We start from the raw sequence: 20,068 nt of genomic DNA, 5'->3' as shown, positions 1-20,068 counted from the left end.
CAATAAGACACTTTATCATAACTTCCTTGGTAGTACTCTAGCTTCAAAAACCTAAAACCAGACCAAAAAAACCACAAACCCTAATTGTCTTACAAGATCTATGAAGTTCACCTAAGGAAAAGGGAGAAACCCATGCCATTCAGGTAAGAACTCGATAAGTTAATTTGCTTGATCAAGCAAATCGTCGGACCAGGACGCTTGATTCCCCAAAAGTAAAGACTGGAAAGCCTTAAAAGGAGCAGACCCTTCAGTACTCGAAACCAAAAAGAAAGCTCAACGAAGAAAGCTAGCTAGGGGTGTCTTCCATTACTTCTTTTGCAAACACGTGTTCATGTTTCCGATCTCGCTTTCCTTTTCTTCCTTCTCTTCCAGCGTGCTGCTGGAAATGATGATACTTTGAAGTTCGTGGGGTGGTTGAGGGGAAAAGGAAGCATGGTGTGGGAACAATGATGGCGATGGAGAAGGTACAGAGAAGACATGATGATTGCTATTGGGTCTGGCTTTGAAAGGAAAGGAAGGGGGGATTCAAGGTATTTTGTGCCCTCTCTTTCTGATCTCGGTCTGTCAGAGTGGGGAGAGAGAGAGAAGGAGAGAGAGGGAGAGAGAGTGAGTGATGATAATCATGAAAGGCATGAAAACCAAGACTTATTAAACATATACAGTATGTGAGGAGCGAGCTAGCTCCAATCTACATCAGCGCGCGTGAAATATTGAAGAGATCCCTCGACCACTTGGAGCCTAATTAATTATTTTTTAAAAAAATTATTCTCATTAATTATTATTTATTATCTCACATCTTATATTTTATAAAAAATATTTATACATTCTATAAAAAACATCTCCACACCTTATGAAAAGTTATAAGTATGAAATATATGATATGAACAGTGGTTGATTTATAGTAAAACTCTTATATTCAATTTAAGAATTAATTTATATATCTGTTTGCTTTATAATTTTATTTAGAAAATTGCTACATACATAAAAAAAAAATTATATAAAATTAAATTAACAAATTAATATAATTTAATGTAATATGTTATATATACTTTATAATAAAAATAATTTTATAATTTAACGTATCATATCAAGTCACATCAATTTATAAATTTCTTTTTGTGTAATAATCTCTTTATATCTAAAATCTTTTTTTTTTTAACTCACTTCATTATCTTTCAAGTTCTTGGGCTCCAAAATAGCAAATTTTAATTTTGATTTGTGCCAAGCTACTAGTGATAATTATTTAAATGTGGCATGACGAGGGTTTATTAGTAAATATTGGCCTTGATGCCTTTTTCTTAAAAAAAAAAAAAAAAAAAGTTATATATAGCTTTCACAAATTTTCTCTACAATTCTGACACCCTTTAATTAAAAGAGCTTTACTACACAACCTCCACCACACTCCACACTCCACACTTTTTTAAATTTTTTAAATTTTTAATATTTTTTTTAAATTTTTTTTTGAGTTTATTCTTTTTAAATCTACTCAAATTTTTTATTCATTATTCATATAATAAATATTTAATAAAAGAAAAAAATAATAAAAATTAAAAATAATGTAGAGTGTGGAAGTTGTGTGAATAGTAGGAGGTTGAGTAGATTTTTTGTAATTAAAAACACAAGGAAAAAGAATAGAAAAAACTGGCGACTGAAAATTAAGTGGTCGATAAGGGTTTAATTAACAAATGAGAAAACATTCCAATTAAACTTAATGGACCGTCTCTAATCTATTATTTCCACAGAAAACAAAAAAAGATTATGATTCTTTGCATAATAAAATACATTGATGCTACTGAATATATAGGAGTCATGAGGACTAAAGAGTCTAAGAATTATCTGCTCTAATTATTTTTTATAATTCAAAAAGAGATAAACTCATGAACGTGTAAAGTCCAAATGCATGTGCATATATTTTCTCTTAATTATTTTGAATTTTTTTTGAAAAAAATACATAATTGAATAGAATTATAATCGCCGTTCCTAAGAGTACTTTCATTGGATTAGGTAAAAAATTTTACTAAATCCAATGAAAATTTAACTATTGAACTATAAAATATATCACATTGAAATAGTTATATTTCAAATATTTGGAATATAATTACAATAACTTTTAAAGTTATTTCTAAATTTGAAAGATATTGTTTATTCATCAAATCCATTTTATATCATTTATTTCTCTCTCTCGATGTCTCCATCAATGTCTTTCTAGTTTCTATTTTTAATTCATAATTTAATTAGAATATGATTACTAATTAATATATAATATTATGAATAGTAAAATATGATAAAATAAAATAAATTAATAATTAAAAAAATTAATTATTTTTGAAATTATTAGTTATTCTTTATTATATAATAAATAAATATATAATCTAATATAAAAATTTGATGCAAATAATTAAAATCAAATTCATTTTATATTATTTTATTATTATATAATAAAAAAATAATTATTTTAATGTAGAGATTTATGTAAATAAAATAATTAAAATTTAAAATTTTATTATTTTCATAAAAAAAATATCCTTTAAATTTAATTAATCCAATAAAAATGCTCGTGCTAGCAATTGCTTGGAAGTTGGAAGGACGATTGACTTTCGAAGTATTTTTTTTATTAAAAAAAAAAAAAAGGAAAAGAAAAGAAGAAACGGTGATATATCCAATATCGACCTAGCTATTCTATAGAGAGTAGACATGGAATCTGGACTTATTAGATTGAAAATTAACGATAGAGACTCGGCCGCGGTTAAAAGTAAACAAGCTTATTCTAACCTTTTTCTATTTGTCTTTAGGCAATACTGCCTGTTGGATCAAAGACATGTAATTGGAAAAGTAAAAGAACTATAAACATGTAAAACAAAAAAAGTCACTTTTGCATTGACCTTCTGAGACTAGGGGGGTGGATTTTAAAAACCAAACGCTAAAAGGGGATCATGGGGTTGGGTGCCGTGGTGAAATTTAACATCTTAATATATAAGAAAATAAATTTAAATTAGATTTTTCTTTTTAAAGTTGTGTGAACTTTTTTTTTTTTTCCCTTTTTTTTTTCCTTTTTTGCTGCTTGGACAACCCTCTAGGCTGATCTCTTTCATTTGAACACAATCCAATACCACAGAAGTGGGGGGAATTTTTACTATTTCGGATAATCATGGGGCCACATGGTTGCAGCAATACCCTCCGATTCAAGCATTGGTTCCATGCTATAGAGCCATCTCTTCCATGTGGTGACCCTGTAATCCACATTCCAGTCTGATTGCTGCCAAGAGTTCTGGAGAGACAGTTAGCTGCGTTGCACCCTCTTCCCCAGCAACCCCAGCATTCTTCTTTTCAATGTGCCCATGTTTATCTTCTGCTCCCCAACCTCTATAAAGTATGACTTTGCTAGGCTCCTGAGAAACGAGAACTGCACCTGTTGCTTGCTGTGAGAGAGGGAGGGAGGGAGGAAAACTCTCAGCCAATCTGTTCAGTCTAACTATAAAGAAAATGAAAATAAAGATCGTGGGTTTACACACCTCCAGCAGAAAAACCACTTCCTGGACTGAAGTGCCTTTTGCTCTACCTTTGACATTTACTATAGCAAGAGGATGCTTCTTAAAGTGCGCCATTATTGTTTTTGCTACACCAGTGACAATGTTACTCCTCCCTAAGTAGGAGCAGAAAAGATTACCCCAAATTGATAGGTTGTTCATTATTATATCAATTGTTAGGAAATGCATAAGATAGATAAACAACCCAAAAATTATTGCTTTCAGGTAAAATTCAAGCAATGTATGTGAAAAGAAAATAATCTTGAATATTAAAAAAATTACGAACAATCAACCGGGGATATGAAGTTAGAAAAGCAATGCCAATAGCAAAATGACTAACAACATTAGCAACAATGAGGAAAAATTGAGATCCGTAAATGAGAGTAATATTACCTACTGCCAGTACAGGACGTTTTTTCATCTTAAGGGCTTGCTTTCGTAAAAGCAGCCTCTCTTTATTTGAAAGCTGTAAAGCTCTGCGAGGCATCTTTGATCCATTTTCAATCGTTATTTGATCTGGTTTGGAATCAGTTTTCACTGACTTATCTGATAACTCTTTTGCCTTGTTATTAAAAGCACAATCCTCAACTACTGCAGAATGCCTCTTTCCTTCTGACTGAAGTCCACACAAACCATACTGCATCATTCATTGGAAGAGGAACAAGAATCCAAATAAATATAGAGGAAAATGGATTCTTGAAATTACCATAAAGTTGTCGGGGAAAGATGTAGAGACAGCAGCTCCAACTTCACCATTCTTATCCATGAACACATTTGCATGAGTTTCTTTACCAACTGATTCAGATGATTCTATTTCAACTCTACCAGCAGGATCCCCCTCATACATTGCTGAGAGGCCAATTACTTCATCCTGTTGAGTGGATTGTAGAATGTTGTTTATTGGAACATCCACACCCTCATTAAAGTTCATGGAAGCTGAATGAGCTCCATGTTTGTCTTTAGCCTTGAGTAATTAAACCAAACAACTATTTCAGATGTCGAGTTGGAGAGCATATGAAGTTACAAAATGTCAACAGTAAAATAATAATAAAAATAATACAAGATCAGAAGAAGAGACATATTTAAATGCAGATCCACTAAAAAAAGACGTCCGTGAATTGGCACGTCATGTTAGATCATTGTTGTGAGAATGAGTACCACTGGTATGCATAATTGGTATTTTCGACAATCAATACATGCATAAACCTTCAAATACATGTAAATAGAGAAATATAACTTGAACTATTTTAGTAAATAGCTTCAATATCCAAGATCTCAGCAATATATTCCCCACCTCTGCATTCTCTTCATGGCATGCAGAAATTAAAGGGCGAGAGAGATGGCCATATTTAACTTCTGCATGTGATCTAGAGCATTCAGTTGGCTGCACACTGTTCATATCCTCTTTCACCTAATTTAAGTAAAAATGTGAACCTCAAATTTAGAACTTTTATTGGGTAAAAAGGGCACAGAGTAAACAAAAATATAAGATGGCTCACAAATTTATTCCTCAATTCATCAACTGACTGTATATTGTTTACCTTCTTATTTACCCATTAATATGAATGGGTAAATCTTATTTTCCTTAATATAAACAAAAATAGGAAAATACTTTCTCATTTACTCTTCAGACTAAATAGATAACTCATTATTTTCCTTAATATGAATGGGTAAATCTGTGAAATCTAAAGAGTAAATTAAATCCACCAAAAAAGAAAGTGTAAATGGGAAATATGGACGAAGGAGAACTCACCAACTGAAGTTTCAAGTCATCTATGTTTCTGTTAAGCTTCAAAACATGAAGTTTTAGAGACTGCGTGAAGAAGCAGGAAAAAAAAAAACAAACGTAAGAGTGAATATCATGGTTGGTCAAATATTAGCAAAGAAAATAAAACAAATTAGTGATAAGTCTCCCCAAAGATTAAAAAAGTCTATATAATTTCAGAATCTTTTAACAAAACTCAACCAAACAAATAAATTCTAATTGTCTCTTATTGGATTTTGCATTGCATATTTGAAAATAGAACTTCAATATAAATGGAATGGATTAATTGGTCATCATCTGAATCTCGATTCCATATGAGTGTGAGGAGTGTTTCTACTAAATTTTCAATTGCTTTTGAAAAAAATGTTCAGGAAAGGAGTGAGTATTGAAACTAATTTCATACATGTGTGTACACAGGTAGACAAACAAATTTTACCTTCCGCCGCTGTGCCTCTAGAGAACGCTTCATTGCTTCTCTTTTATTAAGAAGCGTCTGAGGTCTTAGAGAAGCAGGTCTTTTATAGTTCTTCCCACGGTACACAATGATTGCATAACCCTTGTTCACTCTTTCCACTGCCACTAATATTCCCCCGCTTTCTGACTCTAAGGTCCGTGCTTCTTGGTGAACAGCTTCAATGCTTTTCTCTTTAGATATCACCTTCACGAGTTCCCTGTACTTCCAGTGAAGATGCATGTTTTCAACTGTGCCATCAAAAATCCCTCGTCTACCTGAGCATGGAAGAGAATAAAGCTTATCAGGGCCCACTTCTATATGACCCTTCAGTTTAGTCTTAAGAAAGATAAAATTGCATACTAACTATTCTGACTGCAAAAGAACATGCACTAGATGGCACTCACCCATCAGTAGGAAAGGTTTCATTCTCAAGCCAACTTTCCTTAGCATATTCCTTTCTTCTTCAGTTATACCTTCTTTATCTATTTCAGGTGCTTGGGGGATCTCTGCCTCCTCAAGCTCTGCCAGAAGCTTCTCTGCCTTTGCTTTCTTTTCTAAAGCCTATTTATGAAAAAAAAATATGGTGAATAACATGAAAAAAGGGACAAGAAATTAGCCAACTGTATCACCTTAACAAGTCATACCATTGATAACTTGATGCTAGTTCTTTTGATAACTGCCTCTGTGGACCGTAACATTCTTTGTTCTGAGATTCCACCCTTTTCCTCGTAATTGGCCCCATCAAGTTCACTTTCAGAACCACCCTCTGCATTCCCGAGTTTAAGCTCCTGTGCAGTTGTCACTGATGTACTACAGTTTGCCCTCTCTTTTTCCCCATGAATTACATGCTTCCTCCGCTCTTCTATTGCAGAACAAACTGAAAGCGGCAGGAAATCTTTTCCTCTATATAATACAAAAAACTCTGAATCCCGGGAAAGCAGTACTCCTCCAGTCAGCCGCTGCAACATTTAAAAAAAAAAAAACAGATCTGTAAAGATTTTCATCCTGATAAAGATGAAAAAAATAGAGTTTTGCAAAGGATTTTTAAATGAGTAGACCAGATCAAATATTATCTCTGCATAAAAAGTACGTAAACTTATTTAATATAAAAAGTACGTAAACTTATTTAATATAGATAAGAAGCATGCCGTCACGGTGCCCGTGATACAGCTAATGCTTATTCTTATTTTGCTGGAGGGAAAAGCAAACTCCATTTGACTGTGAAGAAAGATGATTCAAAGCCACCAAAATGATTCTTTTAACATACCAAATATTACTTATCAGGGAGAGGGGGTTCAAATTACCAACTTCTAACTATTTATTTATTAGGTTTCTTAAGAGAATTTGGGGCCACAAGCCTTAAGAAGAATTTAAAATCTTTTAGAGTACAAAGAATTGGAAAAACATAGAGCCTTCTACATTCATAAACTAAAATCAACAGAGGGTGTTGCAGATTAGTAAATGAGATATTGAGTCTCTATATATATTGAAAATCCAAAATGGCCGTTCATGGGTCAATGTCAGAGAGTGCTCCTCCGTAATTAAGCATCAAAATGTCCCTTGGCACTGAAATGATTTAAGGGTTTCAACTCATTGGTTTTCAGTCACTTACAGCCCACTGTCTAACCACAAATCACTGTTGAAGCACTGATAAAGTTTTTGAAACTTGTTATTTACCAACATTCTGAAAGAAAGAGTAAAATTTTATCACATATATATAAGAGAATAAAAAAATTACAGAAGGATGGATTCCAAAACTTGTAACAACTTTCTTTGGGGGGCAAGCAGAGCGCTACTTACACATAAACATCTTGCAAGTGAACTGCATATCTATTGGAGTGAATTTTTCAGGAAAATCTAATAGATTTATGTAAAGTGCTCCATCCATTTTGATATATATAGAAACACCAGAAAATATCTGGCACATTATATCTTTAAGAGCGACCAGATAATATATACTCACATTACCCATCTTCCAGCATTTTTCTTACTCTCCAAGTGCAGGGCATTACTTCCCGTTGACCATTACAATAATGTGCCAAACATGATTGAGGTGAGAGCATAAAGTTAAAACATTGCCACATTATTACCAACCTTCAGCTCTGCAGCCATCATCTCACTATTAGTATTCTGTACCCCTCTCTTAACAGCAATCTTGGCGATCTCACATTTTTCCCAGAGCTTGACAATGGAAGCAGCTAATCCTTGAAGATTCCTATTTCTTCCTGTTAAAAAGTGGAAAGCAAGTAAATTTTGGTTGACCAGATTATAACAATTGTGGTGTAGGAAGTCAAACTCACCTAGTGCAAAATGGCAGGCCATTGGTCGACCAAGTCTTTTTAAAGTAGTCATTTCATCATTGGTTAATATAGGCTTCACACCATATGGAAGAAGGCGGAAAGGTCTCCTGTATCCAGGAACAACGGCAGGGAGAAGATCAGCATCAACAGGTAGAGGGTCATAACCCCACCAATCAGTAAAACGTGGGCCCAACCCCTCTAACAAGCGATCAGCTACTTCCGCAAGCTGTGCCTCACCAGGCAGTTGAAATCTTACTCTATTTGGCCTACCAACACCTTGTATTAATTTTGGTTGAGATATCTTTTTGGTTGGACTTGTTATAGAAGATTCTACACCATCTATGCTTGGTGAGCAGCTCTCCATTTTATCACTTCCTCCATCATCCATGTTCGGATCCGGTAAAGCATCAGTAGAAGTCTCATTTTTCAAAATCTCATCAGACAAAAAGTAAGGGTATTTATAATTGGCACCCCTATACAACACTATCTTACTTCCAGACCTCCAAACAACCAGACCTCCAGTTGTCCTCTGAAAATATAGCAACAAAAATATTTTTAGACGATTTTACCAAATAAACCTCATAACAGAAAATGTAAGGGCGGATATCACCAATCTAAATGAAGTGATTATCCCGAGTCAAACTGAGTAAATGCATGCTAAAAATTTCTTTGATGATAGAAACAAAAGCCCGACCGATATCATAGAAAGATATACTTAAGTAGCCTAGTAGGCAATAAAAACATTACTTAAGTTAGATGCTTGAGATAATCCTGTATACAAATTTCTTTTCCTTTTCAAATATGATCTCCAATTGATATTGGCGCATTTCTTTTTTGGCTTTGATTGTAATCCAAGAAGTAACCGCTCGATATCAATCATTTTAAAAAATTTAGAACACAAAGTGTCCAAATTCCAAGTAAAACTCTGTTGTGAAATGTTCAAAGCGGAATTATAAAAAATCAAGCGCGTGAACTACCCCTATTGACCAAACCACACACACAATTACAATTCAGAACCAGAACAATTCCATTCATAAAAGTGGACCTAACCTCCAATAAATCATGAGTCCTCTTCATGTTCTTCCTACAAAGATCCTCGCAGACGATCTTGACGACCTCGAAATGCCGCCACCGCTCGTGAATGCCGTTCACTATCCCTTCCGTGATCCCGGCCTTCCCTATCTTCAGCTTCTTCCTCGTTTCAATGCCGATTTTCCTCAATCTCCGCAGCTCGTTCTCGTTCAAAGTCAGCTCCGCCAATGTTGGCGCCCTCTCCTCTCTCTTCTCCTTCTTATCTTTCCTCTCCAACGCCTTCTGCTTGAACACCTCCCTCCTCACCTCATGGTACCTTGCTATCGCCGAGCCAGTACCCGGCTCGGGAACCGGGTTCTCCGGCGTGGACCAGCTCCTATCGATTGTGTACCCAACCCGGCGCTTTGGTACTCGATTGGGCAGGGGGATAAATATTTCCCCGGCCGAAGTTTCAGAATCGGGTCTAGCATTGAGGCCAGGGTTTGAGCTTGGAGTTTCTTCGGTGATGCCGAGGCTACGGAGCTTGTCGGCAATGCGCTGGATGGCGGACTTGGGGATGGTTTGGGTGTCGGAGGCGGAGGCGGATGTCCGGATGAGGAAACTGGGGGATCTGGGAGTTGAGGAGATGAGGGTTTTAGGAAGCGGCGACGGGAAGAAGATGAAGGGGAAAGGTGATTGGTGAGTGAGGGGTTTAGAGGGGATTGAGGAGTTGGGGTGGTGGCGATGAGTAAAAGGAAGCAACATACTATTATTTCATGGGGATAGAGTAGAGCCTAATCTGCCTAAACGCACGTATACAAGAGTCTTGTAACAAGACGCAGTGTTCTGAAAATGAAGATGAGGATTGATGAGTGTAACGCGCACACACCAGACACTCTGATTTTTACAACTCGAGGTTAACGAACTTTATAACGGACAAACTACCTCCACTTTCTTTCATTTCAAAAATTTGCCACATGAAATTGTGGTGGATTTTTCACATCAACGACCCTCGAAAATGAAAAATAAATACCTCTAAATTTTGATAAAAATAATTTTAATATCACATTAAATCATATTATTTTATATATTTATTTTTGTTTAATTTTTTTATATTTATAACACTCATCTTTATCTAAACAATAAGAGCTAATTCAATTACAAGACCATTCCCTTCTCCAAATTTGAAAGCGACTTAAGTTCTGTCTGAATATATGTTGATCTCATCTCATCTCAACATCTAAAACTATTTAAATACAAATATTTTTTAATTTATCTTTCATATTTTTTCATATAATCATTATTAATCATTATAAATTTATCAAACTTTCATATAAAACACAAAATACAATTCAATATTTTAAAATCTCAAAATAAAAATTATATTAAAAAATAATATTTTTATTCAAAATTTTTACTCTCATTTTTCAAAATCTAATAAAAATCTTAATGCAAATTATTTAACTACTATTTACAAATCATCTCAATATAATTCATAAATTTTTTATCTCATATCATCTTATCTACTATCGATACCTTAATTCCCATGTCATTCCATAAGTGAATAGTTGCGCTTCATGGTATTGGTTACAATGATACAAGTTGGAGATAATGCTCAATGCATAGCAATTGAAGGCATTTAACAGACTCGGAATCTCCCGAAGTGTATGATAGGTGATATTTTGTTCTATAACTACGGACAAAATCAACCGAGATGAATCAACTTTTTTTTTAAAAGGAAGGGCCGAGATGAATCAACTTGAGTAGGCAGTTCAAGTAATTTGTGACACTTCCTCAATATTATAAAGAGAAATTATATGTGAAAATCTTACATTACATATTAGGTCTGTTCATCCGAATCAAGTTTTTATTTTGTCCAATCTAGAAATGACCGGGTTCTGGCCCAGGACATAGCCAGGCCGGTACCTGTACAGAAAAATTCAAGTACATCCGATATTTTTTTATTTTTTTAACTCTTGATTTGAATGCTTTGATGTTTTGAAAGAGATTTTTTTTAAGACAAACGAATGGGCGTTTGATTATGTGCACCCAGATTGTTTCGTTACCATATTTGCAAGACAAACCGGTTATTGATGGGTCTTTGATGTCTTTGCTTGTCTTTGTTGTCTGAACTGGGTCCATCGTGTCTGTTATGGATCTCTGATTTTTTTTTTTTTTTTTTTTTTTGGGGCGGATCTCTGATTCTAATTATTCATTATGAAAGCTTTTTCCATTGGCTTTTATCGAAAAGGTAAATTATTGCTAGTTGTATACAGAAAGTCTGGTTAATGGTTATCTGTTGTTTCTCCTTTTCACCAAAAGTAAGCATATGAATGTTATCCGTTATTCCTATGGGCCTCAGGCATGGCGTTTGGAATTCTAAAAGTCTGTTCAAAAACCTTCTTTCAAATCCAACTAAGTTATTAATATAACATTCATTGTAATTTGAAAGCAAAAGATGAATTTCTATAATACCAATTAAGTTGAATTTTTATTAAAAATAAATAAATAAATAAAAATATCGGGTAAAATCCATAAATCCAAATTTTAAAAATCTGGATTTATCCGAATTTCGGCCCAGGTCCTAACTAGGCTAACGCGGGCCGGAACCTAGCCCAAGTTTGAAACCTAAGTTCCAATCAGGGTATACCCGAATATCAGATCTGAAACCCAGGTGAATAGTACTATTTCATATATTTATTTAATCAATATGTAATTTGTCATTTTTATTATTTTATCTTAATATTTAAATAAGTGTGTGTTTAAATAGAAATATAAAAAAACAAATTACATATTAATTAGATAGATGTGTGATATAAGATTTTTTTTTTTTTTTTTTTGTAGAATTTCTCTATTATAAATATTAATATAACACATCAAACTCGTACTCAATGATGACACGTCAATTCCTGAGTCCACCTCTAACGTTAATCGGGTCAGTGTGGCTGGCACAAAAATTGGGCCATTGGGTAGTGGGTTTTTGTAGCTTGGAATTAGAGACGTGGGCACACTAGATGTGAATTGAAACTTACTTTGGGCCAGACTCACGGGCTAAAGTTAGATTTGCAACCACTCTGAGCTATGATTGTCAGTTTTGGTAAAGATGGTGCTACGCCGTTTAGGTTTGATCACTCGGCGTGTTTTTTAATGTAAATTAACTACTTCCGTCAGGCTGTAAATCCACAAAAGCAGCCCTCGGTTCTACTCAAACCATGTAAAACAGAGAAATATTTTAGATTTCAAAGTCAAGAAATCGGAATTCAAAAAATGTTTCGAATGAGATTTTGCTTATTTTTTATTTTTTTATTAAATAATTAAAAAATATTTTTTAGTAATATTGTGAATTTTTTATTTTTTTAAAAAATATTTATAATGATTAAAAAAATATATTAAAAAAAAAAGAAAAAAATATATTCTTCTCGAGACAATTTTTGGGTCCCGGGGACCCATAGCAGTACTCTGTAAAAAAAATATATTGTAAGAGAAATACGCTCCACCACATAAAATCAAGGTCGTATGTATGCCAGCCCTTTCCCTTCTCATTTGCACGCCCCTCTTCAGTGACTGCCTCTCTTTGCACTGCCCTCAGTCCGACCCAGCTCAGAATGTCTCACCTGGGATATTTGGCTCCTAGGATGTCTTTCTGACCATATTTCCTCCAACTATTGCCATCTTCATGGGGTCCTTCCAACCTAGTCTCATATCTCACTCTCACATGGTCCGTCCATATGGGCAATATCTTCCTGTAACCCAATTTGAAAAAACATGCATTAGCTAAAGTTTCTTGGCAGTAGACAATAATTATGTTTTGTGGCTTTGAAGTTCACCTCTTCTTTGAGATATTGTCAGTTTCCTGATGATCCTTGATACCCTTTTCAAATTCATCGACATAAATTAGAGATCCTGGTGCACCTGACATTACTCCTTCAATCTGGGGTTGTCCGATCGAACCACTCCATCTCAGAATCATAAGAGCCTTCTCATATGAAGCTAATATCCTCTACAATGATGTCTCTACGGTCTCAGGTGATGACGGTGTTGTACTAAATTGTACCATCAACTAATTCACTAGCTCCATTCCCTGTATTAGTTCACCAATCAGGGTTTCTACTCCTAGCTCCAACCGTTCTCTATCTTCTACTATGCTTAATTTCAATAAGGACTACCAAAAGCAACAGGGTAAATTGTGCTAACTAAATGTGAACGTGTTGTCAAGAGCCAATTGGCAGCAGAAGTAGAAGCCAAATGGAAATCAACGGGTTGAGCTTTGAGGGGGGTTCTGAAAGGGGCCGACGCTGACTTTGTTTGATGGGTTAAGCGATGAAGGGAAATCAAGGGTTCATTCGGGTTGAGCTTTGAGGGGGTGCGAGGGCGCTGAGACGCGACAGAAAGGGCTTCGATGGGTTGAGCGACGTTCCTTAGAGTGCGACATTCCTTTGATGGGCTAAAATTAGCTTCGAGGGGGTGCGAGGGGTATGGGGCTAAAACCGCAAAGAAGAAATTGAACTTTTTTATGCCCTTTTCAAATGTAGCGTTAGTTTAGGATAAGTGTGGTGGAAATCTTAAGTATCATTATGTGATTGGATGTTATTTGGCTAATATAAACCAGACTGGCCCTAATAATATAATAATTAAATTAAATTATTAATTGACATATTATTAATGTAATTATAAAATATAAAAAAATAATATTATATTATTATTTTAATAAATTTAATAACTAATTTAATATAGAATTATGATTATGGTACTGAGAACTTAAACTCTAACTGTTCTACTCAGGATTTTAATTTTAATATAATCTGGTAGTATCTTGCTAAAAAAAAAAAAAAATATGAAGGAAGTTTTAGACGACGAAAAATATATATTTTTATCAAGTTTTTGAAATGACTACGAAACCTATGCTTGTTCTCCACGAGAATTCTTTAAATTCGTGGCCAAGAAAATAAAAAAAATATTAGTTAACACTCGTAAAAGAAAACAGAAAAACAACTTCGCCTTTTTCTAGTGTCTCTGACTTCCCTCCATTCCAACCAGACCGCAACCATGTCTTCTTTCTTAGCTAACGGTACTATTTCACGCTTATCTCCTCAACCCACCCACGAATCATCTAACCTGCCCAAAGGGTTTCGCCCAAAATTCACAATTCCGAATTTTCAAAACCCCAGAACCCTAACTTCAAGGCTCCTCAAGATTCGAGCAGATGTCGCGTATTCGGGCCCAAGTTCTTCTTCTTCTTCTTCGCCAGGAAGGTCCTCGATTCCAACTACTACTACTACTACTACTAATACATCAACAACAACTACCGCCAGTGAGAAAATCCAAGAAATTCTTCGTAACATCGAGTACGATAAGAAATACGGTTTTAATGTGGACATCGATTCGTACTCGATCCCTAAAGGGCTTTCTAAGGAAACAATCCGGTTGATTTCTTCGCTTAAAGAAGAACCCGATTGGATGCTTGAGTTTAGATTGAATGCCTTTGAGAAATTCTTGAGGATGAGAGAGCCCATGTGGTCTGATAACCGATACCCACCTATTGATTTCCAAGATATTTGTTATTACTCGGCGCCCAAGAAGAAATCCACTTTGAATAGCCTCGATGAGGCCGACCCGGAACTCATTAGGTACTTTGATAAACTGGGTGTCCCTTTGAATGAACAGAACCGATTGGCTAATGTAGCCGTTGATGCCGTTCTCGATAGCGTATCGATTGCCACGACGCATAGGAAGACATTAGAGAAGGCTGGTGTGATATTTTGTTCGATATCTGAGGCGATTAGGGAGTACCCAGATTTGGTTAGGCAGTATTTGGGGAGAGTAGTGCCCAGTGAGGATAATTACTATGCAGCGTTGAATTCGGCAGTGTTTAGTGATGGTTCGTTTTGCTATATTCCGAAAGACACGAAGTGTCCAATGCAAATTTCAACTTACTTTCGGATAAATGCACTTGAAACTGGGCAGTTTGAGAGGACGTTAATAGTTGCGGAAGAGAGGAGTTTTGTGGAGTATTTGGAGGGTTGTACAGCGCCTTCATATGATAGAAACCAACTTCATGCTGCTGTGGTGGAGCTGTACAGTGCTGAGGGTGCGGAGATTAAGTACTCCACAGTTCAGAACTGGTATGCTGGGGATGAGGAAGGGAAAGGAGGGGTTTATAATTTTGTTACAAAGCGAGGCCTTTGTGCTGGGGCTCGCTCAAAGATATCTTGGACCCAAGTGGAGACGGGGTCTGCCATTACATGGAAGTATCCAAGTGTTGTTTTGGAGGGAGATGATAGTGTGGGTGAGTTCTATTCCGTAGCTCTGACTAATAATCATCAGCAGGCAGACACGGGGACAAAGATGATACACAAAGGGAAGAATACTAGAAGTAGGATTATTTCCAAAGGTATATCAGCTGGGAATTCAAGGAATTGCTATAGGGGTCTCGTTCAGGTTCAGTCAAGGGCAGAGAATGCTCGGAATTCCTCTCAGTGTGATTCTATGCTTATCGGTGACAATGCAGCTGCCAATACATATCCATACATTCAGGTAATTTCTTCAATTTTAACATGTCTGTTTGTTGGTATAGCATTTCTGTTTTGACTCCTTATTCATTTCTCATGTTAGTATTTTAGTTTTATACCTTGTTCAATAATGTCATGATTTAAATTCAGATCCCTCTTCCCCTCCCGGCCCAATGGGGTTAATGGATGTCATACCTGCAATTCTTTGTACTACTATGTAGTCCTAGTGAAACCTGCCATTAAGTACTTTTTCGATGCTCATATCTTTTCCCATTTACGTGGGTACTTGCCCTTTGGGATTCTTTTATCCCCCTCTGTTACTTTTTTATAGTTAGGTATTCCTCTTGTATATACTTTTTGTGTACTTGCGCTATGACTTTTGCAATTTTAATTAAATTTCAGTAACTTATAAAAAAAAAAAAAATTGTGGAAAACGTACATGTGATGCTAGTTAGCTACTTGGGCATTGCTGAAGTTAAGATAACAACGTACATGTGGTGCACGGGACCGGAGTTTACTTTGCAGGGATGGATCTAAAGGGCTCTGCCTTGGAGAGGTTCCCCGACCAAAAAAAAGACAAAAAAAAAAAGAGAGAAGCCACTTGAGGGGTGATCCCAGTTAAGAGAAGTTACAAAAATGGTTGGCTTTTAAAGAATAACCTGCCTGAAGCCATTATTGACTTAAAAAGAATGTGGTTTCGGGGAAAGATTAGAAATATTGTTTATGAAAATAGATAACTTCAATTGTGGAAGTTCTGTTGGACATAAAAGAAGCGTTTCTGGGATCCTAAAATAGCTAAAAGCTATGAGCCGCTTAGGAATAAATCATTTCCTCCTGAGCATTTACAAGAAATCCCATTACTTCTAGACCGGATGTGTATCATCCCGTGATTATATTTTGTCTCATTTTACTATTTCATGTCTGAAGAGGTGGAGGCAGTTAATTAATAAGTTTGTTTAACTGCCTGGGACATTGGAAGTGCCTTGTATCTCTTACACAATTGCTTCAAGAAGCCGCAGGGGATTTGGAATAGAAAGTTATTTCCATCTCTTCATATAGCAGGATGGTCTATGGAACCCTTTGCATGTATTCTTATTTTAGAAAACTACAATTTTGAAGTTGTATTTACTATATAAGTGTCAAATAAACTTTTCATGTAGTCTTGTAAAAGCTTTTTTCATTGTTGTCTTGGAAATCTGAAGCTTATGACGTGTTGTGCTAGTCCAATGGATTGTAGTCCTTGCAATGCGTGATTGTATAATCTATCATCTAGCCCAATTCCTGGTAATATACTTAAAATGTTAGTTGAAAATGCATCTGAATTGGACTATTTTTTGTCATTCCAGTCCCCGAAAAGGTCAGAAAAGTGTTTTGAAAAATGGATCTCATTTTTGGGTGCGACAAACTGTGAAGAAGAACTTTTCCATATCCATTAGTCGCCTCTAAATATTGCTGTTTCAATTGTCTTGTGTCTATAGTTGCCTTAAATAACTCTTTCATTATTTTTTGACTACTTGTATTATTCTTTTGACAGGTGAAGAATCCAACAGCTCGCATTGAACACGAAGCCAGTACCTCCAAAATTGGTGAAGACCAGCTGTTTTACTTTCAGCAGAGGGGCATCGAGTATGAGAAAGCCATGGCGGCCATGATTTCTGGGTTTTGCAGAGATGTGTTCAATGAGCTTCCAGATGAGTTTGGTTCTGAGGTGAATCAACTTATGAGCTTGAAGCTTGAAGGATCAGTTGGTTAGCCATCGAGCGGTGTCTTAGTCAAGAGCTCGTGTTTTAAGGGGAAATTTAGGTCTTTTTGTTAAAAAAAAAAAAACAATTGTACATAAAAATATTTCCTGTTATGAATTAATTTGTCTGTTGTATAAAAATGATCTATTATCATGCATTCAATAAGTTGTAAGTTGTTAGATTTGTTTTTATACATTATGTACAGCCGTTGCATTGTCGTTCGGGTTTTTCTTGTTTTTCTCTTGTTATTGTCAACGAGTCATGGAGTGTTATCTTTTATTTTGGCTTGCAAATAAAATTTATGGATTGCATATCATCTCACCAAGTTCAAATAATTGTTATTCCAAAGATTTGTTATGCCAGGGAATCACTTTTTAATTGCATGAACAGATGAATTGTGGTGAGAGCTAACTTGATGTAACACCCCTTCCCGTAGGCTAGGAGTGTCACGTGTTTTTCATAAAAATAAATCCGGCAAGAGATCTCATATTTCATAAATGAAATTATGATTTATTTTGTAGAAAAACTTCTAATAAAATGTCTTCTAAAAATATTAAATGAATAAACTGAATAAATTCATGTCATAAAAACATGTTTTATTTTAGAAAGTCTGAAACTAAAATTAACTACTCCTTCTATTCCTGGTCTGCCTGCTCGTAATCATCATTCTCACCTGGGTGGTTAAAAACATGAAAACAAACTAAAATAAATCGAAAACTCAGTAAAAAATGCATCACAATGTAAACATAATAAACGAAAGATTTTCATAAAAAAATTCATGCTGAGAGTTTAAATTCATGACTGTTCATACTGATGCTTATGCTATGTATGACTGATTTAACTGAATTAACTGACTGATCTGACTGATTTAACTAATTTATCTGACTGGCCAACATACTTAACCCTGTGTGCTAGGTTGTGCACCAACCCCACATCCCGTTGCAGCAAGGGGAGCCGCTGATAATATTCTGGCATACTATGGTGGACCACGACTGAGTTCGTGGTTTGCACATTCGCCCTGAAACTGAACTGCATTGGTACCATGCATATGAATGGTCATCTTATTAACTGATATAATCTTATCTTACACTTGAATTTAAGATGACTTATGTGTCTTATACACATGAGATGCATGACATATTACATACATAATTATAATTTCTGAATTTGAACATGATGCGGAATGACATGATCATATGCTATGCTGGATGACATGTTTGCATATAACATGAGTGTTACATAAATAAGGATTTCAATGAACTGGCTTGAATAATACTTGTATATAAGCTGAACTGTGATGATCCTAATTTATGATTAAATTACTTACATCGTTGTGCTTCTTCTTGAATAACATTTCGTAACTCGACACCTATACGCAATAGTAACTATCACTAAATCTGTTTGAAAATAATAAGTACTAATATACTACTTAATTAAATTCATATCGTAGAACATAATCAAATAAATATTCTATTTATCACAAAAATCAGTGAATACTAATATCTTAAACTATTTTCAATACTGGTAGCATATTCTTACTTTCAAAATATAACTTAGTATAATACTTGAGATATAATAAATTCTAAAAAAATAAGTTATAAAAACTTCAATTCTTAAAATAGGTTTCATTTCTTATAATTAACATAATTGAACAAGAAACAATAATATTATTTAAATATTCTTAACATGTTTCTTTATTAAAAAATTCTACTAAATAAACAAAGGAATATTACAAAATATTAGACTCAATAATATACTTTAAAATATATTTTCAATTCTTTAAACACTTTCTTATAAAATAAGTCTATGACTAATATATTTATTTAATTAAAATTAAACTCAAATTCAAATAAAAATAACGTAATAGTCTCCATAAATATCATATTCTTAAGTATAAATTTATAAATGTAATTTAAAACAATCCTCCAAGATACTAGATTAAAAGAGGGCACATATGTAATCTCATTTAAAACTTGCAGCAACTAAAATCTAAGAGAAAACATAACTTTAAATCATGAAGAGCAACAGAGGCTCGAGGGAGTGGGAGAGAGACGCACAAGGCAGGGCTCACCGAGAGAGGGCTGAGTGCAACGGTGGTTGGGTGGCTAGCGGGGTCACGGCTGCGTAACAGGAGGCTCGTCTGTGGTGGTGCGACGCCGAAGGATGAACTATGCGGTGGTGCAACCGTGGTGTTGCTTAGGCTGGGGAGTTCTGTTACATCGAAAAACAACCAATAGAGAACAACAACGACGATCGTGGGCTATCGGAAATGAGTGGGTTCGACGGGACTAGGATGGCCGGCAGTTTCTGGCACCGTGGGTGGTGCTCTGATGTCTTATGTGGTGGACTCCGACGAAGCAAATGGTTCACTTGCTCTGTTTCAGAAGTGCAAAACAGAGGTGCGTCCGTGAGGTCGTTACCATGGAAGAGAAGCAGAGGCTTCTCCACGTCCGTGGCTACTGCGGTGTGCCTTGGCCGCTGAGGATGGTCTGCTGTCTTCTGTGGTGGCTGGTAGTGGCGTGGAGTTGCTGCAAGGGAAGGAGCTGCGCTGGTGCTAAGGTTTTTGCGTGGCTGTGCATGAAGTGGAAGGCAGAGTGCATGGTGCATGAAGTGGAGGGAAACGTGGAGTCACCGCGGTGGTTTCGTCATCGAGTCGTGGCCTTAACGGTGCTCTGTTCGATGGGTACAAGACAGGGCTGCGTTGGCCGTCCCTTAAGGTGGTCAATGGTGGCATCGACATACTCTGGGTAGGGGTTGAGT

General features: G+C 35.6%; 3 protein-coding genes across 4 annotated transcripts; 1 reads left to right on the top strand and 2 right to left on the bottom strand.

The window, feature by feature from the left end:
- Positions 1-3,038: 3,038 nt before the first annotated feature.
- Positions 3,039-9,941, bottom strand: LOC108992861 (CRM-domain containing factor CFM2, chloroplastic). 2 transcript variants are annotated; one of them, XM_018967557.2, is made up of 12 exons: positions 9,097-9,941; positions 8,047-8,575; positions 7,841-7,971; positions 6,391-6,705; positions 6,151-6,307; positions 5,729-6,021; positions 5,281-5,340; positions 4,822-4,938; positions 4,234-4,491; positions 3,921-4,143; positions 3,513-3,643; positions 3,039-3,419 (listed from the first exon to the last, which is right to left on the bottom strand). In XM_018967557.2, the coding sequence occupies exons 1-12, from the start codon at positions 9,820-9,822 to the stop codon at positions 3,201-3,203; spliced, it is 3,159 nt and encodes a 1,052-aa protein (XP_018823102.2). In that variant the 5' UTR covers positions 9,823-9,941; the 3' UTR covers positions 3,039-3,200. The 2 variants fall into 2 exon arrangements, with proteins under 2 accessions (XP_018823102.2, XP_018823103.2); XM_018967558.2 differs by lacking the exon at positions 4,822-4,938.
- Positions 9,942-12,587: 2,646 nt separating this feature from the next.
- On the bottom strand, positions 12,588-13,135 carry LOC108992790 (probable WRKY transcription factor 41). The gene is made up of 3 exons (XM_018967434.1): positions 13,127-13,135; positions 12,885-13,057; positions 12,588-12,800 (listed from the first exon to the last, which is right to left on the bottom strand). Exons 1-3 carry the CDS (start codon positions 13,133-13,135, stop codon positions 12,668-12,670), a joined length of 315 nt encoding a protein of 104 aa, XP_018822979.1. The 3' UTR covers positions 12,588-12,667.
- Positions 13,136-14,016: 881 nt separating this feature from the next.
- LOC108992875 (UPF0051 protein ABCI8, chloroplastic-like) lies at positions 14,017-17,501 on the top strand. Its single transcript, XM_018967582.2, has 2 exons — positions 14,017-15,591; positions 17,101-17,501. The coding sequence occupies exons 1-2, from the start codon at positions 14,104-14,106 to the stop codon at positions 17,317-17,319; spliced, it is 1,707 nt and encodes a 568-aa protein (XP_018823127.1). The 5' UTR covers positions 14,017-14,103; the 3' UTR covers positions 17,320-17,501.
- Positions 17,502-20,068: the final 2,567 nt, after the last annotated feature.

The sequence above is a fragment of the Juglans regia genome, chromosome 1, assembly GCF_001411555.2.
Source record: "Juglans regia cultivar Chandler chromosome 1, Walnut 2.0, whole genome shotgun sequence".
NCBI lineage: Eukaryota > Viridiplantae > Streptophyta > Magnoliopsida > Fagales > Juglandaceae > Juglans > Juglans regia.
Note: the sequence above shows the minus strand (reverse complement) of the source record. Positions and strands in the feature narration are given on the sequence as shown.